Consider the following 21,006-nt stretch of genomic DNA (forward strand, 5'->3'; position numbering starts at 1 on the left):
GACCTGGTTATCAGAGGTCACTCGTTCTGAGTGTTAATTGGGTTAAACTAATTCTACGATTTGGTTACGGTCAAAATGATAATTGAGTCATTTTGGTGGTGCTGGGGAAGAGAGAAACAGTGAGAAAAAAGAAAGCATCTTACAGCCCATCAGGCCCGATCTGAGGTCAAAGCTAGAGAAGGAACAGGAGGAGAGAACGTCAGGAATATACGGACACCACAAATTTAGTATCTATTAGCAACTCTCTCTGGAACAGATGCAATGCAGAATGAAGATTTAACATGATGTGTCCTGATCATAGTTTGCTAAGACAGGTGGGACATTAGCATGAAAAATCTGATATCAGGGCAAACATGACATAAAGGGTCAGTTGTGGTTAGTGCTTCAAAGGAATCTTAGCAGCGGAAGAGGTAGATGGGTATTAAGACTTACGGACTGATGACCCGGCTGAGCCACCTCTCAGGATCTGATTGAGCACATCCTCTGTGTCGCTGGTGCTGGCCATACTGTTTCTCATCTGCATCATAGACAGTTGAGAGCACAGGCTCGGCTGACGGTCCATCTTCTTCACGGCCTGAAAATCAACCATCATTAGTATAGTTACAGGCATTGACATAACAGTGACCATGTTTACATGCACCCTCATAATGTGGTTATAAGGGAATTTTGGCAATATTGCGGATAAACTTTACCTCATGTAAACACAACACTTCAAATAAAAATAATGCGATTAAGCTCATAATTGCAGTAAGTATAATTGTATCAAAAGAGCTGGCGTACGCCTTTTTATTCGCAGTATGCGTCCATGTAAATGCTTTAATCACTTTTATACCAAACTATTTAAGCACAAATTCATTTTAAACTTGACATTAGGAATAGGATGGCCATTCGTGCCAGTTCCGCCCGACACGTCACGAACATGTTTTTGGGTTCGTTCTCCGGAAGTCGCGTTGCTTGACCGCATACGTCATCGAGGTTCTCACATTTCAGTGAAAATACATTAGAAAATTAAGATTTATTTCTTTTAAGAAATACAATCATTGCAGTTTCATTCTTACCTTGAAATGTAATGGTTGCTTTTCTGAAATGAAACCCGAAATATTAAACCTTGATGACGTATGCGGTCGACCAACGCGACCCCCGGAGAACCAACCCGAAAACATGCTCGGGACGCGCCCGGCGGAACCGGCACGAACCGCCACCCTAATTAGGAAGTTTAACTGAACTCTGTCAACACGACTCGTTGTCAGCAGTCTGCCTTCATCCAGAAACAGCTTAAATAACATGACAGCAGCGCATAAAACCCTTAAGGGACGCTATAACTGTAATGTTAACAATAACTATAAATATATTAGCATCCACATAACGATAACTTTATGCTAATTCGTGGCACTCGCACAAAGCACTTGCCTTTAATGGCATTAACTAATATTGGATATTTCTTGTAATAAAAACTTTTTTGCAATTGTTTACTTGTCACTGAATATTTAAATATTCTGTTCTTGTTGCATTTACACAGCGGATAACCAGTAGATGTCCTCAACACGTTTAAAGTTCAAAAAGATTTGATTCGTTTATCGTTCATCTGGGGCGTTTCAATAAGGAGGTTCAACCAATTCTGAGTTTAAACTTGAACTCTGAGTTGACTTACTCTGAGATAGGAAACTCTGAGTTTTCGGTTACAGAACAGCTGATCTGAGCTAGTTCAATCGACTCTGAGTAGGTTGACTCGGAGTTAAGCGTGTGCACAGCCACTATGAAAAGCCACCATCAATGGAGCTCAGACATTACGATTTACCATGACAACAGCACGTGACAAAGAGGTCTTAATCCTTTTTACTACTAAAACTGAAAGTGTTGATGCAAGCGTACAGCAACTATGAGAATATATATATATATATATATATATATATATATATATATATATATATATATATATATATATACTTTTTTTTTAAGAAAAGAGTTTTGCCACTCTAGTAAATGCATACATTTAATTTTTCATCACAGTTAAAATATCAGAAGTAAATAAACTGAGGATTGTACGTTATCATATAAATTTTCATGCAGATGCAATCCCATGGACAAAAATATGACAGCAGCTCAGCTAAAAATGAAATTAAGCATAATACTTTTGCATATAAGGCTACAAACTTTACAAATGTTTGTCATGAATAAAACAGAAATTCACCGAGCCGGGATTCAAACTCGGATCGCAGACAGTAGCCTACGTCTGCCCTAACTACTGCACACAGCACTTCCCACTAGACCAGTGACAATGAAGAGTGGATACATAAGAAATGTCAAGGCAACGGTTTAGATGTAAGAGCACCACAAAGACTGATATTAGTGACATAATGATATTTATATTTCTAAAATGACTGCAAAAAAAAAATAATTCAATTCAAATAAATGCAAGTGGATATGACAAAAATGGAATATGGCCCAGACCACACTACAGTGTATTGGTTTTTGTTGGTCTCTAATGGTATGTATTGGTTCTATGTGTTGGTTCTAATGGAATATGGCCCAAAACACACTACATTGTAGTGGTTTTAATGGTAAAAGCTGGTATTTTAATGGAAACCATTAGAATTATGGTTATGGTTCTATTGTTTTTTTTTCAGCAGGGTGGACAGGATCTCTTGTTGAGTTCATGCTTTATTTCTGGATTAAATCAAAAGTTGGAGAAAGTTGTTATTAAACACTTTCTTTAAAAAGTGATATTAACGCAGTTATAGCATAGTGGTTAGAGAGTCATGCTTGTAACCCAGAGAGCATTGTGGGTTTAAAGGGCCCTCTGATTGCCCTGTGGACAGCACATACACAATCACGATCATGGAGCTTTCAAACAAGCACACCTTGACCTGTGAATATTTCGGCGTAAGAACCAGTGTTTGTTTTTTTAAACTTCATCATCATATTTATGAAAACCTAATGCTGTCAACAATAAATAAATAATTTTGACATAAAAAAATTATTGAGAACGTTTTGTGATATTCTTTCTTATGATGGTTACACAAAAATCGTTTACTGCTTTCATATCAAGTCAGTAGCGGAGAAAAGTGATTATTTACTAACCTTGTCACTCAGTGTGGGATCATTGAGGGAGTAAAGCTTGTTGGTAATGTCTTTACCAATGAGGTACCTGAATACCTCATTCAGAAAAGACTCAGACTCTAAGAAGTAAGTCAGACGCTCTCTGGACCAACACAGAAGCTTGCAATTTTCCTCAGCAGTGATTGTTACCTGTTAATTGAGATATTTCAGTTATTGAATCCAACATGGATCCATCAGATAGATATTAAATGTTGAACGCATTACCTGAAACTTTTCTCCCCTGTTCATCTGAGTTGACCTGAACTCTGGAGAGTCGATGAAGGAATTGGTGTAAATGTTATGCAAGAAATGTCCACGGTATGATACCTTCATCCTGTGGTAAATGTGCAAACTTGATCAGTATATTGAATAACAATGCACCATATAAGTTATGTAAGCAATAAGGTACGAGAGGCTGTGCTGTATCGTGAATAAGTAACGGCTGAAGGGCGTTGTTAGGCACGACACGAAGTGGATTGCCTGCAACCCCTTCAGCCGTTACTTATTCATGATACAGCACTTGCCTCAAGTACCTTATTGCTTTTATAAAACGGTTACCACACAATATTAAGGTAAAAAAAATATTAGTGCAACTTTCATGAAGTTAAATCAATAAATGCATTCCTTCCGCTGGAAAAAATAGTCGCTGACCATGAACAAAAATGTGTTCCAATGTGTAATATGCATGAAAGCTCAAATAAAAACAACAAACCGATACATGTGGTTGCTAAGGGTGTTGCTAAGGGCGCAGTGATAAACAGAACCGTTGGGTGAAGCGGTCATAGCTGTGTTTTATTGTGAATAAAGCACACCTATTGACCAATCAGACTCAAGGATTGGAACTAACCGTTTTATAAAAAAATTGTAGGTACACATGTGAAAGAACCAGGGTGTGTTTTATTAAGCTCCCTACCTAAACTAAATTGGTAGTGTACACAAATTCATGCACTTGCAAGAGCTGATTACTGATACTACAAATGGGGATGATGATGACCAAAATGTCAAGGTTGAGAGAATTCAGAAGATCTGACAATGTTTTGGTAAGGTAACACAGAGGTCTTCAACCCAGTGTCCTGCAAGGTTTATTTCCAAATCTGCTTCAACACACATACCTGTAACTTTCAAATGATCTTCTTGAAGATCTTGATTAGTTGGTTCAGATGTGATGGGTTAGGGTTGAAGCTAAACTCTGCAGGACAGTGAGTCACCATCAGCAGGGCTAAAGACCTCTGAGGTAAAATAGCAAGCAAAATGCTCCCTTGTAGAAATTTTTAAGGAAGCAAATAGGTCTGTGCACTTCTCAACTGCTTTGAAATCTCTGAAAATGGCGACTCAATGGTCAATCCTCTAATACTCAAAAAGGGAGCGGAATAAGACCCATGTATACCACGGGTGCTTTTATGCTTTATTCTGATTGGGTAAAACATTTTCCACAGGTATGCATTGTTTTCTAGGGCTCTCAAAATTAACTTGTTAATAACGTGTTAACGCAAATTCATTTTAAGGCCACTAATTTTATAATGTGCGATTAATGCAATGCGCAATGTCTGTTTGTGGTCTAGCCCATAGTTGGATCAATTGAGACGCAACCTTAGACAGTAAATGTGACCTGTGCTGTCTAAATGCTGTTTAACAGCTCTTGTCTAGCGAATTCAATGATCTAAAATGATCTTTATTTGTATGTTCTCTGCAAGGCGTACCGTCCTAAATGCTAAAATATCGTCCTAACTAATACACAAAGGATGATGCTGCAGCAAACAGAAATGGAGAAAGAAAATGGTCTTCTGAAAGGAAGATTCATATACAAAACAAAGGCTGATGGTTCTGTCGAAAATGTAAACAGGCTGGTGTAAAAATACATATGCATAAAGCATTTATATTTGTATTCATTCACTGGAACATAATAAAACATCTTATGGATGGTGATAGAAAGAGAGATTCCCGCTATAACTGTGATGCAATTATATCAACACAGATCAGAATCTCAAAGGAATGTTTTGGATCTCGTGTGTAATCCACAAAACATTGAGTCTGTATTGAGAACAAGAGAGAAGCCCTAGCCAGTATGAGGATATTCATCCTAATAAAGTGTTTTGTGAGTTCGGATATAATAGGTTTGATCAAATGTACACTATTAGAAAAGTAAAACACTCACTTTCCTTTGAGAAGAATGCTGAGACGTTCATCAACAGACGTCTTATTTTCTGCCGCGTACACTTGACCCTTCTTTAAGGTTTGGATGGTGCAGAACTGGCCGGTCAATCTCTGAAACAGAGCCTCGCGTACGTGCAGGGGCTCAAACATACGCTTGAACAGTGATTTCAGCTCCCTATCAATCTTAATCTGGAATTGAAAAGAACCAGACATAAATGTTCAACATCCATCCACAGGCAACACAGTCCTCTTCTCTACTAGCAGCTGTATAAAAAATATACTTTTTAGCCTATTAGGAATATCAAAATACAGAATATAAGAAAATAAAGCTCTGTTTCTGTAAAAGTAGTGTAAGCATTTTTGTAACCGTAGAGGTAGAATCAGAAGGAATCAGTATTATATCTTGTTCATTGATGATATAGGACTCACCGGTCTACGTTTATAAAGCAGATAGATGAAATGCATGAAGTTCACCAGAAGGAAAACTACGTTCCACACCATCACATCAAGTGTGCATCTATATAATGTGGCCCATGCTATGAACATAGAGCACCCTGAAACCCAAAAAAGACAAATGATTTAGATCCAGTAAAACTGACAGTTCAAATCATATCAGGTTTTCTTGAAAGATTTAGTTAAAAATCTATTATTTGATAGTATAGTGATGCACCAATGTATCAGCCACCGATATGTATCGGCCACCGATATGTATCGGCCGATTTTTGGATGAATTGAAACCATGGGCATATCGCCAAAAGCACGGGAAAGGCTGATATCGATTGTTTATGTTGCAACCTGATCTCACGAATTTCCGTGGCATAGTCACGGAATTTTGTGCTCATTTTTCCGTGGCATTCTCACGGATCTCCGCATTTTTCCGTGGCCCTGCTACGGACTGTCTTTTTCCGTGGCATTCTCACGGATTGGTTACTCAACTGTTTTGTCCTATTTTCTTACCATTTTCGCTTCGGTGTAGGGTAGTAACCAATCCGTGAGAATGCCACGGAAAAATGAGAACAAAATTCCATGACTATCCCACGGAACTTTGTGAGATCATGTTGTTTATTAATTACCTTCGTGAAGGCAATAAATGGCATGTCTGTTGCATAATCCAGCATTTAAGAAAATTATTATTCAAATAAATAAATACTTCCCAAAACAAAATAAAATCTGTACAAATTATAGTTTGTCAGACGTGCAATAGGGGAAAAAATAGTAAAACACGTAGTTATTCACATAGAGATTACTCATTCATGTGAGCCATGCGGTCAGAGTAAGAGTATTTTGGGAAAATGTCTGGGGCTGAGCTTATTTTTAAATCTCGGAAAAAAGATCAAAAATCGCCAAAATTTTCTCTTACTTTGTGCCTCTCTTATTATGTTGGTCAGTTGAATCTTAAATGGATCCAATCAGTAAAAATAATTTGATGCAGAAATAAACAAGCTAATAGGCCAACTGTATAGTATTGTATACAAGTGGTTAATATCGATATCGGCCAATAGTTGTTTGTTTAAATCTGGATTGGTGTTGGCCCCAAAAAATCCTATTGGTGCATCCCTAATTTAGTACATAACCGTATTTTGTCTTATATTGCTTGCATAAAGCAAAGTTGTTGTTTAATTTCTTTTGCAATGTGGTCCTACAAAGTGTATAGATTTAGACTAAAAACAGTTTTACAATCACAAAAAAACACATTTATAAAATTACTTATTTAGTTTTATAAGATAAAGTATTTACTGTACATGCAACATTGTAAAATCCAGACTTAAGTCTCAATATAACTGGTAAATGTGGTAAATTTTTGCCAGTACATGGAATTATTATTATTATTATTAAAGCGACCTAAAAGCTTTTTTTCTAAATTTCAGATTATACAATTAGTTTAATGCAATTATGTAATAAATTTGATATAACCATGCAATGTTTTAACCCAATGCTCTTCTGACCATGACATAAAATGTAAACAGATCAGCAGATTATCTTTCATCTTGACACATATACAACGTGTGCTGCATACCTGTTATTAACAGCACTCTGAGAAAGATCATATGGAGGCCTATGGTGGTGGGGATAATGAATCCCAGAGCCAGGCTCAGGTTGGCCAGGTGAAAGAGCAGATGATGGGCTTGCTCCCAGTCCTGACATGTTGTGGTGTTTGACTCTGACCCCAGAGAAGCAGTGACTGTTGAAACACTGAAGTGCAGTGTAGATACTGAGGGTTGGGTAGTAGACATTCTGAGCTCTTCAGGCTGATGGGGAAATACAATACAAAGAGTAAAGAGCTGTTAGAGCTCCCACAACAACACAACACTTATACTGTAGATAAAACTGATAGATTAGACTCTATCACTTTGACTTTAGAGGAAATCAACTCAAATATGCTGAGTGAGGACAGCTCTATATGGTCCACTGTTGCCTTTATGACACATGAACAAGTTTCACTCGCTGCAATAACATAAATCCATTTCTGCATGAAGAGGGACATTCTTAATTTCTCCCAACCATACCTGTCAACCCTCCTGTTTTTGCAGAGATTCTCATGTATTTTGCCATTCTTTCCTGCCATCATCCTTTTTAAATAATTTCCCATATTTCTCCCATATTTTTAGTATATATATAAAAAATGTTTAGTATTTTTGTCTTGTTTTCAGTAAAAATATCTAAAAATTCTTAAATTTAGATGCTTTTTGTTTATGAGCAAAACAACCCAAGAAAATAAGTCTAGTTTTTAGACCAAAAATATCAAATTTAAGTGATTTTGTCCATAAAACAAGCACAAAAATTTGCCAATGGGGTAAGCAAAAAAATCTTGAACATTTTTCTTAAACACTAAATTCAAGAAAAATTTATTTTCTTGGGTCGTTTTGCCCGTCAAGAAAAAGCATCTTCATTTAAATTTTTTTAGATATTTTTACTGAAAAAAAGACAAAAATACCAAGAATTTTTTTCCTGAAAATCATTTTTTGCAGTGTAGAATTGTTTTTAGTACCAATATCTTAAAATTCTTAAATCAAGATGCATTTTCTTGATGAGCAAAATGACCCAAGAAAACAAGCCTAGTTCTAGACAAAAAAATATCAAATTTAAGCGAATCCGTGCCCAAAACAAGCCAAAAAAAATCTGCCAATGGGGCATGCAAAAAATCCTGAACATTTTTCTTAAAAACTAAATTTAAGAAAAATTCAAGAAAAAATTGCTTACCCCCTTGCCAGATTTTTTTGCTCGTTTTATGCACAATATCGCTTAAATTTGATATTTTTGGTCTAAAAACTATAATTATTTTCTTGAATCGTTTTGCTCATAGAGAAAAAGCATCTTTATTTTTTTTTAGATATTTTTACTGAAAAGACAAAAATACTAAGAATTTTTTTCCTGAAAATCATTTTTTGCAGTGTAGTATTGTATTGTTTCTAGTAAAAATATCTTAAAATTCTTAAATCAAGATGCATTTTCTTTATGAACAAAATGACCTAAGAAAATAAGCGTAGTTTAAAACAAAAACATATCAAATTTAAGTGAATTATTGGTTAAAACAAGCCAAAAATAAACTGCCAATGGGGTAAAAAAATCTTGAAATAAGTTTACTTTATTAAACACTTAATTCAAGAAAAAATAATGTGAACATTTCATACTCCATATTTCAAGATTTTATTCTTACCCCACTGGCATTTTTTTTCTTGTTTCAAGCACAAATTCACTTAAATTTGATATTTTTTGTCTAAAAACTAGAATTACTTTTTAGGTCATTCTGCTAATCAAAAAAATATATCTTGATTGGTTGTAGGCTAAAAACACGACAACAGTACTAAGTAAGAAAATCATTTTTGCAATGTCCATTCCCTTACATATGGGGGGGGGGGGTATTAGGGTTCTGGAAATTTTCCTTATTTTCAAATCCCAATGTTGACAGGTATGCATCCAACACAAGTCCAAACGCTTATGATATGTTCTTCCATCACCTGTATGTTGTTTATGTTGCCAAGAGGGAACATTGTACCATAATAAAAACACATTTGAATTGTACTGTAATAGATACACATAAACATATAACATATTTAGCTGTAGCAGAAATCACAGAATTCACACCCTGCTTGCTTTATTATTATTTCAACACACTGATCACCTTTGAGGCAACAAAATGTTTAAGTTATGTTTTAAGTAGAAAGAAAACACATTTTGACCTGTCGTATCAAAACATATTTATATGTGTAAAGCACATTTCATGTAACCCTAACCCTAAACAAGATGATTAAGAATAATGGCTTGGCTATCTTTTCTACATTATTTACGTATTAAGATTATAATTATACCAAAATAGTTTCAACGATTGCCATAGAATAACATATTTGACAATAAAACTTTCTTTTTCTTAATATAAAAATCTGTGTAGGAATACTGGTGCTTCAAAACAATCCAATAACCCTACCATGATCTGACGAAGCTAATGCGTTTTAAAAATCTACACTTCATTTAAGTTTTTTTTATTAATATTATTTAAACTCAAAACACGTTTGTGACATTTTCGTGTTAGCAAATTCTCCAGTTTAGCATGCATACAGTGAAAATAAAGCATTTTAAAACTTAAAGCTGGTAGGCTACCTAAAGTCTCTGAAGATACAAAACACATAACCAATGTGTCCAGCAATGTAAACACGAAACTGTCCTCCTGTTTATTCATTATCATGCAATGCCAACATACACTACTGTAGATTACTGTGCATATGAGCTGCTTTCGTATTTTAAACTACTTTATCCAGAACGAGTACATGAATTAAAAACATTATGTACTTACCAGTGCTGTCGACTAAATCGGTTATACTGGCAGTCAGGAGGAGGAATGTTAAGAGAGAAGATAACAGACTGATCTGAGAGCTGCAGTGTGTGAAGAGCGCATTCAGATACAGATGACAAGCATTGACTTTAAATGGGCACAAATGGAGCAGCCACACCTCTGATATGCGCACTTACACAACCACCATCACTAGAGGGAACCATACTTCATTACAATCAAACTTTCATATTACGCGTTTCATTTCTCATACAAGAGGATCATTAAAAATCAAATTTACGCAAAACGTACTCCAGGACGCTTAAACTAAAGATTTTTTAACCCAGGCAAATAATCTCAATGCAAATAACTTTATTGCAATTTCATTTCACAAGGACAAAAACATATACACAATAAAAAGTATGAAATATTGTTAAACACTGATTATTAAGACTTAATGAATACAGTTTAAAGGCATGGTTTCTCAGGAAGTTTTCTGCTGGCTTGGGTTCATTGTTTCAGCTACAGGCCGAGATTCACGCGTGTTTTCTATTTCTGTCTCAGGCTGGTGACAGAAGCTCGGTAACCGGAGATCATAGCGGAATCCCCGGCTGTCGAAAGCCTTGTCATTCAGAGAGAAGAGCTTTTCCGCGATGTCATTGCGCACCAGCAGCGCAAAGATCTTGGCGATGTAGCGGTGCTGCGCGAACAGGAGAAATAGTTTCTTTCGTCTCCACGCCACATACCTGCAACGATAATCTGCGCGTAAAGTTACCTAGAGGAAAACACACACAAATGATACAGATTTACACTGCCTGGAATATAGAACTGTATTGTATATTGAGATTTATGTAGGCTTTTATACATTTTAACACTTTAACAAATGTACAGTCGACAGCAAGTTATTGTCACAATAGTTTTATTTGCATACTGCGTTGCTACTGGTCGTCTTTCATGTATTATTTGCATACTGAATTGTGACTGGTCCTTTCTCACATCTATGGCCATGCAAAGCGACACAGAGTGCGTTCTCGTGCACAGTATCCTGGTTTAATTTCAGTTTGCCTTGTATAAATAGGTTAAATACTGTGAAAAAAATTGCATGAAGACTAAAAAAGCGCAATGCCGTTTATTTACAAAGTACTCGCCTGAAAAACCCCCTCCTCTGAAGGTCTAAGTGAATCCCACTCGGGTGAGTCCAAGAATTGAAATGGATAAATATAGTGCAAAAACTCCCCGTTCACTGTCACGCGTATCCTGTGGAGATAAAGTTAAGAGAGGTTTTGTTTCATTTACGCACGCATACAGTAACTACCCTACTGTACATTACCCCCGTGTGTCCAACAACTCACCTGCCTGAGATAAGAACTGACAGTTTGTCAATAGCGGTTTTGCCCTCCATGGCGAAGCAGTGGTCTTTTTCAATAGTGTGGATATCCTTCTCGCAACACGTCACAATTTTCCCGAAGTGTATCAAGGACACCCCAAGCTTTTTGAACATGTACTCGTATAGATCTTGAAAGTCCTTATCAAAAGTGACGCTTCGCAGTCTGTAAGAAACATGGATAACTTGTGCCAAACAAAGGAAGAAAAGCGCAAAGGTCCACGAGAAGGAGTCAGTCGTGCAGGGATCGGACCATGCCGAGATCGAGTAGCAAAAAAAACCGAGCGTTAAAAAGCAGAACATGTAGAGCAATCCATAAAAACCACTACCTCCCATAAATCCCAAAACCAGGAGTATATTGGCGAGATGAAATATTGATCCTTCTGGATATTCCCTCCATTCTGAGCACACTGGATATTCCAGCGCATCTCCTTTCAAACTCGAGTTATTTACTGTCGTCAAACCAATCGATTGATCCATAGTGACAAACACTTAAACAGTAATAGAAAGATAACAAATATAGCTGTATAAATGGAGCGTGAAGAAGCACGTGTTGTGTATATTCCTCTGAACACAACACGTAACTTACAGATCAAATCTCCTGCACAGCGACAGACAGCGCGTCATTGCGCACATGAGACCCCACATATTACTGCACACTTTTACCAAAGGAAAATTATAAATGCTCACAGGAGGATCTAATCACGTTCTGAGTTTAAAAAAAAACAGAAATCTAAGTAATTTCAGTGTTGTCTAGGACAGGGGTTTTCAAACTGGGGTTAATTCAGTTTAGGTTTCAAAATTAGGTTTATCTTTACTTTCTTACACTAGAAAGATACAAATCAATTAGCAGTATAAACTTATATTTTTGAATATATGTATGTTTTCCTTATTTCAGTCACTTGCTGGGGTTTGTAAGGCAGTAATCTATGTAAAGCTGCTATAAAACTTTTTATTGTCAAAGTTGCTGCAGTACAAAAACATTTGAATAAAAAGTGTATCATTACTTTATAAGTGTAGCCAATTATATTTGTTAAACATAACATTTTTTATTATAACTATATGGGGGTACCTCACAAAAGGTTCATCATATTTGTGGGGTCTTTAGCATCATAAAGGTTGAAAACACAAAAATGTCATATCAGTTGAATGCATTTTAATTACGTGGCAAATTTACATGTAAAATACAATAATATAGTTGTATCTAATCATGTTTCCTTGATGCAACTAAACTCTTTTCACCTTGAAATTTGCTGTGTCTTTAAAATACATTCAACTGATGAGCCATTGGAGTTCCTGTGTTTTAGTCATGTGTGTCTCACACACAGCAGTTCAAACTGAGACTCTTTTGAGGAACCAATCTAATCCTAATTTTATTATCTTAATTTTTTTGTATCTCATGCAATATTGCTGTTAAAGTGACCATCTTCTGGCCCTAAGATTTTCCTTTCTTAGGCAAATAAAGTTTAAACTGATTGTGGATCAAAACTTGCTACCTATTTATTGAGTTATTAGATTTAAAAAACCTTAATGCACTGTTCTGTCATTTAATAAAATACCATGGCCCATAAATAGCAACAATCGTGACAATTGTGTCGCATTTAAAACTCAAACATTCTGCTGAAGACAGTTTCCTATTAAAACTTAACACTGCTAAAAAATTGCTATAGTTATGCAGCTGTTTGCCAATAACTTACTGTAGATTTAAATTTATGTTATTTAAATGAACATTAAACATTAACAATCTTTACAGAATACAACTATAAAATAATAGCCTCATGCAAAGCATTCTGGGAACCAGAAATCAACCATTTTTCCTTCAGATTTTGGTTCTATGAGTACACTTCACTTTATTGTCTGTTCCTGAGAACAGAAATGTATCTTGACACTGGCATTACATAACACAATGTAACAAACCATACAAAAGTCCACAACACATTCAAACAACATGATAAAAACATAATACGCACATGCTTATATACTTTACAGTATAGACCCTTTTACAGGTTTGTTTTTTGCGTTTGCTTGCACTAATATAATATACTAATATATGTATATGGGTGATTCTCACGAAAACTTGGTTTTAAAAATGTCAAGCATGAAAATGTAAAAATTGCTTAAATTTACTTTTTTTCCCACTAGACATTGAAAAACAAAGTCTGGAGTAAATGGGAACATTAATTTAAAAACTTTTACTTATCATTTAACACTTTTTGTAACATAATTTAAAAAATTAGTCCTTAAAAATCTCATTACCGCAACAGTCAGAAAACATCAACACTGACATATTTTCAAAATGACATGACAAACCTGAAAGAACATAATTTGGAGATTCTGCACATACATTTAAAATCAAAGTATTATGCTTCTATTAATTAAATTAACATTTAATAAGCATCTGTTGCGGTAATGATAATCAAAATGTCGTGTAAGCATTCTGACAAGACAATATTTCAAATTAACTGTAAAAAAATGATCTTACCTGATAGCCATCTTGAAGTAACTGGTCCATGTGCTTGGTCACTCAAAATCAAACTTTATTAAAATTCTGTATGTGTGCTTAAACTGTTCTCAAAAAGTGTTGCGGAGGATGAGAACATCAGGCATGGACACATCATTTTCCAAAGTTTTCTTCATTATTATTATACATGAATATTAAGTAACTATTTTTTCTGTCATCTAAAGTAGTCTAGCAAAACATCCATTTATTTTTTTCTTAATATTTTTGTGTTAATTTGATTAAATTACAACATAACGCATGTTCAAACACAGCCGGACACATTGCGGTAATGAGAATTTCAGCAGAAAATGAGATCAAATTTACAATTATAAATTCTTATGTGGAAATCACACATTGTGCAAGGTAGAACACAGTATTGTGTTAATTCTGATGCTTTTTAATGTTACTATATTACACATTTTAAAGCTAAAATCATTAGTGCCGTGGTGTTTCAATGGTTTCGTGAGAATCACCCATATATGTATCTGGCAACTTTATATTTGGCCATCTGCTAACGTCTTTTATCCACTCCACTATAATACACGGATCTGGTAACTGTGTTGAAAAATTTTTAAAATAACTTTGTCTGTGTTGCTTCACTGCTGATTCTTGCCATACTTCCTTTGCCTAAATGCGCGCGCATACGATGCCACGTCATCATTGTGTACAACCAGTAAAAGGGTCTATAGCATATACAGTAGCACATTTAACATTATTTAATACAGCCATTGCTAATGGAACAAATGATCTCTTATAGACATCCGCCCTTAAGAGAAGACCTCAAAGCAAAAATGGAGTGGATGAGTTTGATCTGAGTATACCGAAATTGCTTTTTCAAAAACTTGCATTGTACTCGGTTTCTACCCAATGATCTTGCCGGAATCAATGATTACTCGTGTTATTTTACCTTTCTGAAAAGTTCCATACCATCATGATACAATATTGTACAAGAAAATACTCTCAATCATGGATCTATAAACAACAGTTAGAAGTTCTTCTCAACATTAAAACTACTTAATTTCCTGAGCAGACACTGTCTTGCTTTCTTGTGCATATAATACACATTATCCTGAAATGAAAGTTTGCCATTAAAAATGTGATGCTCTAGCTTTACTCCTCTGATATGATTTGCTTCGTAAGAAATTCTGCCATACCCCTCATGTTTTGGCTCCTACAACACAGTTCTTTGGTCTTTGAGATATTCAATTGCAAGTAACTGCTGTTGAAACATTTGACAAAAAATAGTCAATATATTTAAAATAGGTTGGACAGTTCATATTTGTTTTTGCAAGAAATCAGAGCCACAATAAATTTTATTCTGTAAAGACTTGTTAATGTTTAATGTTTAACTTTGAATAACCTGTTAAATAACATACATTTAAATCTAGAGTAAGTTACTGGCATACAACATAACAAACCAAAAATGAAAATAAAATGAAAATATTAATGCTGCTGTAGTAAAATAGGTCAAATAGGGATATCTAGCAATCTGGAAATGCCCGATATACACGAAAAACAAGCTCCTTTATTTGGTATGACAATTGCTAAGAGGCAAATTTTAAGAATGTGGAAGCATGAATCTGTGCCTAAGTTTGAAATGTGAGGTGACAAGAGATCTTGTAAACATGCTTGCATTAGAGAGATTGAGATACATTAATAATGATAAACCTGAGGTATTTGATGTCTGGGGACAAATTTTTAGAAAATCTTCAGATAAATGATATAGTGAATTCATAGCCAATAACCCCTGTTGATGTCAAAGTTATTAGTATGGAGTGTAATCTCTTTGTACATATTGGTAATCTGTGCAATGTAGTGCCCAAAGTTTTATTAGACAGCTGTCAGGATGATGCATTTTATATTTCTTGTTATAATGTATTAATTGTAAGGTTAATTTATATTTTATTTTAATATATTTCAATAGAATTAAGTGGCTCTATAACATTTACGAATTTGTTTCCAGCTTAAGCGTTACCTGTCTAAAAAAGGATTTGTCTTTTGTGCATCTGTCCCTCAAATGTTCTGTTTGTCTTGTTATAGTTTTTTCTCTTTCCTTGTTGTCTTTTATTCTGTAAAAAGAAAAAGCACTAAAATAAATGGTTAAAAAATAGGTCAAATATCCCAATGCTACTCTCACCTAAGCACTTAAGGATTAATGAAGAAGTCATGAGAATTGTGTCACCTCACAGTGTGTTGATAACAAAGACAACAACTATATCATTACTACTGTGTATCATTAAAAGTGAATGTTCAAGAAAACACATACTGTAGTGTATATAGTAAATAAAGCCTCTATTGGTTTAGGTTGACAACATTTACTTCCACAAACACAGAGTCTAGTTATGCAGAGACTCAAGAGGACAGACATTCTTCAAGGGTAAATGCGCTGTACTATAATGAGACGTGGGATGTGTGGGATGACACTGGGTCAGGAGTTTTCTTCATGGTACGCAAATCAAGGTGATTCTGCACTGGCAGATTTGTTCTGGTTGAAAATAACTTCAACCTCCCCCACTAGTCTGATAGCTGAAGGTGCCTTTTGTTCACTCTGGGGGTATAAACACAAACCTCACCTGAAGAATTGAGGACAAATCTTCTCTACAGGCTCAGGAATCAAGGGCTACGTCTCAAATAATTTTGTGCTACTGGTGTCCTAATAAACATCAAATCCATCAATACATTTATTTGTGGTTTTCATTTCTGTAAACATGGTGAATATATCAGAGAGGTGACATGTGTAAGAGGGTCAACCATGTCCAGTTCTGTCTTTAGACAAGCTATCAGACACCCAGCACATCTATATATAGAAGCAGACCCCCTCAGTATATCTGTCAGTGGTGCAGAGAGTGAAGTAGAGCAAAGCAATCAAACTCGGTGTGTGTTTGTGTACGTGTGTGCGTAATAAGAGTATGAATCACTTTTATAATAATAATGAAGCACTGTGATAGCAGTGTTTTCTTTCAGATTGTGTGTGTGTGTGATCTAATCATTTATCTTGTATGATGTGCAGGTGCGTGTGTGTCCATACCTACTGTGCTAAGTCATTAATCTAAAGGAACAGTGCTTTGGCACCAAGGACTCTTTAGTGGAGAAATATAGAGCACCACCATTAGAGGTGGCAGGTTTTTTGAAATGTATCTCATTAAATATTACAATAATATTACATTTAAAATAGTGTTTTATGTTCTTTTATACCACATGTTGAAAAACCACATGTGTTAATTATTTTTCTGGAAAACGCACACTTTTGCAGACAATGTCTGTGGTATAAGAGGAATAATTGACTCCGGTCCTTTGATTTTTGGTAAATAATGCACACCCCGCTTTGCACCGTGTCGCATAAACACCTTGGGAATTATTTTGGAATAATTCAACGTCCCGTCGTCAATTATTCCTTACATAAACCATATAATCCATCACACTCATTAAGGTCACACATAGTATTTGCCAATTACTAAGATTTTGTTAAAATAAAGTGTCTGAAATGCTATGCAATGTAACATACACTGAAAAATTTACTACCAATCCCTTGTCTATGTATACTGTGTTGGACTTGATGAGACTATTTCCAGTGCACTTATGTATTACTGTTCTTGTGTTGCTATAATTGCTAAAAAGCGTCTGCTAAATGTAAAAAAGGCTGGATTTACTTAAAAATATAGTGCATCATTTTTGCATTCATTTTTTAAGTAATTATTACATTGAATTTTAATAAATTTTTGCAACTGCTTAAAATTTCAAGTAAAACTTACTAAAAAAAAGTGGATGCAAAAATGATGCACTACATTTTTAAATAAATCCAGCCTTTATTTTTAGGTAAAGCAAGCACATTATTTTTGACAGTGTAGTAACACACAGTGGCCCTCATTTATCAAAAGTGCGTACACCAAATTTCCAGCGTACACCTTGCGTACACCCAAAACCACGGTGAATTTGAGATTTATCAATATGGACGTTGGCGTACGGCACGCTCAAATCCTACGCCAGCTCAGGAGGTGGTGTACGCACATTTTGAGTTAGTGCAGAAATGCGCAAACACTTCCTAACACCACAAAACGCACTGACAAACTAAAATATATGATATATTATGACCCACTGTAAAAAAAACATAGTAATTATAAACTTCAGTGTTTATTTTTATGCAACAATGTTCAATGTTTAATTTGTGATACTTTACCAAAGCATTTGATTTGTATGCATATGTATTCCTTCAGTCGAGAGCCTGTGCGCTTTGCCCGACGTTTAACAGCGAGGATGTGAACGGAGCTTAGTGGGAGCGGAGCGATAATATTACCATTAAAGCGCCTTTCCGAAAATTCCGCTCCCTCAGCACCGCTCGTTGAACCCAGAACGCCCTTTGATAATTTGCTAGTTCGAGAATCTGTAAAAACGTCTAGCAATAAGTTATGGAATTCAAGCCTAATACATAAATGTAAAGTAAAAATCAAAGTTAAGATTGGACAGGAAGAAAACATTAAAAGGGAGTGCGGAGAGACTGTAAAGAGTTAGCAAATATTCTTCATGGAATCTGAAGCGGCACATTGCAAGAAAGCACAAGGATGTGCTACGAAAACATGGTAATGCAATAAAAGGTAAGCTAGTTACATACCATTCGATGATAAATAAATACAGATGAGGTAAGGTAAAATGCTTGTGTTGAATGGAGCCGAAAATCCGATCATGATGACATGCGGACAAAATTATGGCCACGAATTATTTTTTATGCTACATTATGGACACTATTTTTTCTTATTTAGTCTAAATATGGCCATAAATTTAGAATTTGTTCCCAATATTCAACAGTTTGCTCCTTGGAATTAATTATTATAATATTTCGTAATTACAATTACAATTATTATCACTTCAAATTATGAATTAGCTTAGTAAAACATGTGGATGTCGTGGAAACAAATTTGAATTATATCCGGAGCTCCGTATCAAACTGGATCTAAGATACAGCTAACAAACAACTGTAAATACAGAACAACACACTACAAAAGTTACTACATCATTTTAAAATATTATTTAAAAAAATTAACTGAACCATTAAGCAGACATAGAATTTAGATGTAGGCAACAGTAAATAATAATAATAATAAATAATTATTCTTCTAAAAAATCAATTAATAATAAAAATAATAATAAGAATATTACAAATTGTCATCCAATTATTAATGTATCTTTAATCCCACTCTTTAAACTCCCAAATAAAACAACTTTGTTTCTTTTCACTTCCCCGGATTCTCTTCTTTTTTTTTTTTTTTTTTATTCAAACAATTAGATAAGATTTACAATCACCTTCAGGAGAACATTGTCAAATAAAGAAGATACAGAGAAGTCAAAATAAAAGGAAAAGGAGAAATAAAAAAATAAAAAAAACACAAAAGGGGTATGTACAATCAAGGAAAAAATATAATTAACAATAAATATATAAAAGCAATGAAGGAAAGCTATCAAGTTAAGTTGGAGTCAATAGAAATATATTTTTTATATATATCCAAAAACTTAACACATTTTTTATTTTTAGTCAAACAAAAAGAATTGAGCAGTGAGTCAACTTCGATCAGGAAATGTGAATAAGTAGGAATTGAGCCCATAAATTTTTGTTTATGGATAAAAAATTTGCCAAACAAAATAAAAAAGTTACATAAATACTCTTTAGATTTGTTGGCAGAGTCAGAGTAATAGCAGATAGTATCTTTCAAGCTAAAAGATTGTGCAGGGATAGGTGTTTTGTTTAGATGGGAGTACAAGTCTAGCCAAAATTTCTGAACAAACTTACAAGAATAGAATAAATGTAATAATGTTTCCTCTTCAGTGCCACAAAATGTGCAGGTACTAGGAATATCAACATATTTGGAAACAATTGAGTTAACAGGATATATTTTATGCAGTATTTTAAAGTGGACTTCTTTGGTTTTATTGGGAAGAAAATATTTGTGAGGCAACAACCACGTTCTTCTCCAATCAATATTATTAATTAAAGCAATCCAATGGGATTTACCCCGAGGAACAATACAGTCTCTTTTCTGAAATATCTGGCGAACATGTTTATTGTTACATTTCTTGTCATAAATGCCAATGCCACCCAGCAACAAAGCCGACTCCTTTATATCTTTTTGGGTGTATAATAAGTGGCTCTTAACCAGATGCATTAGGCCTGAGGGAATGGCTTTAACAACAGTGTTATATTCTTTGAAAGGAATAGGGAAGTCATGGACAGTCATGAAGCGTTCATACGACAAGATATTGCCAAAATCGTCAAATAAAGAAAGAATATAAATTAAACCTCTATTAAACCAATTAGTGAAAAACAGAGATTTGTTCCTTACAGTTATATCCATATTATTCCACAGGAGAGTTTTATGAGGAGAGAAGTTGTGAACATAACACAACTTCCAGGCAAGGAGAGCCTGTTGATGAAAATTAGCCAATTTAACCGGGAGTTTGTTATGCATATAATTACATTTTAAGATAAAGGGGAGGCCTCCAATTTTATTGAATATATAATTAGGAATAAAGAACCATAAGGAATTTGGATTTATTAAACATCTTCTTAGCCAGTTAATTTTGAAGGTGTAAATAGTGTTATGAAAGTTTATAGCTTCCAGACCCCCATCACTTCTACAACTAGCTATCACTGCTTTTTTAAGTTTATGACACCTATTTTTCCATATAAAGTCAAAGAAAAGTTTATTAACATCTTTAATAGTACAATCCTTGACATATAAAGAAAGGGATGGATAGACGAAGCGAGAAAGACCTTCCGCTTTAGAGAGGAGAACCCTGCCATAAAGAGAGAGGTCTCTTTGCAGCCAAAGATTAAAAATATTTTGAGTTTTCTTTAATCTGTGAGAAAAATTAAGTTGTTGTCTGGCTATTAAATTTTTTGATACATAAATACCTAAATACTTTATTATATCTTTAACTGGAATTCCATCAATGAATGTGTCATCACATTTATGTAGTGACATTATCTCACATTTGGACAAATTTAGTTTTAATCCAGAAGCACACGAGAATTGTTGAATTATCTGAATGGCTATAGAGAGCTGACTTTTATCTTTTAAAAAAAGAGTGGTGTCATCAGCTAGTTGAGAC

At 34.7% G+C, this 21,006-nt stretch overlaps 1 protein-coding gene across 3 annotated transcripts in view; it reads right to left on the reverse strand.

The window, feature by feature from the left end:
• The window catches only part of popdc1 (popeye domain cAMP effector 1), a 30,497-nt gene extending 18,454 nt beyond the window's left edge, over positions 1 to 12,043 (reverse strand). The window contains exons 1-9 of one of the 3 annotated variants that reach the window (XM_073871827.1): positions 11,374 to 12,043; positions 11,170 to 11,278; positions 10,609 to 10,796; positions 7,271 to 7,488; positions 5,683 to 5,807; positions 5,255 to 5,442; positions 3,325 to 3,433; positions 3,082 to 3,249; positions 433 to 574 (exon numbers count right to left, since the gene is read on the reverse strand). In XM_073871827.1, the coding sequence (XP_073727928.1) occupies positions 433 to 574; positions 3,082 to 3,249; positions 3,325 to 3,433; positions 5,255 to 5,442; positions 5,683 to 5,807; positions 7,271 to 7,488; positions 10,609 to 10,796; positions 11,170 to 11,278; positions 11,374 to 11,885 (1,759 nt within the window). In that variant the 5' untranslated portion in view covers positions 11,886 to 12,043. Of the gene's footprint in view, positions 1 to 143; positions 173 to 432; positions 575 to 3,081; positions 3,250 to 3,324; positions 3,434 to 5,254; positions 5,443 to 5,682; positions 5,808 to 7,270; positions 7,503 to 10,045; positions 10,242 to 10,608; positions 10,797 to 11,169; positions 11,279 to 11,373 lie in introns of those variants that run through there. The other 2 variants (XM_055209698.2, XM_055209695.2) reach the window with 2 other exon arrangements.
• Between the last annotated feature and the right edge of the window lie 8,963 nt (positions 12,044 to 21,006).

The sequence above is a fragment of the Misgurnus anguillicaudatus genome, chromosome 10 (assembly GCF_027580225.2).
Source record: "Misgurnus anguillicaudatus chromosome 10, ASM2758022v2, whole genome shotgun sequence".
Classification (NCBI taxonomy): Eukaryota; Metazoa; Chordata; class Actinopteri; order Cypriniformes; family Cobitidae; genus Misgurnus; species Misgurnus anguillicaudatus.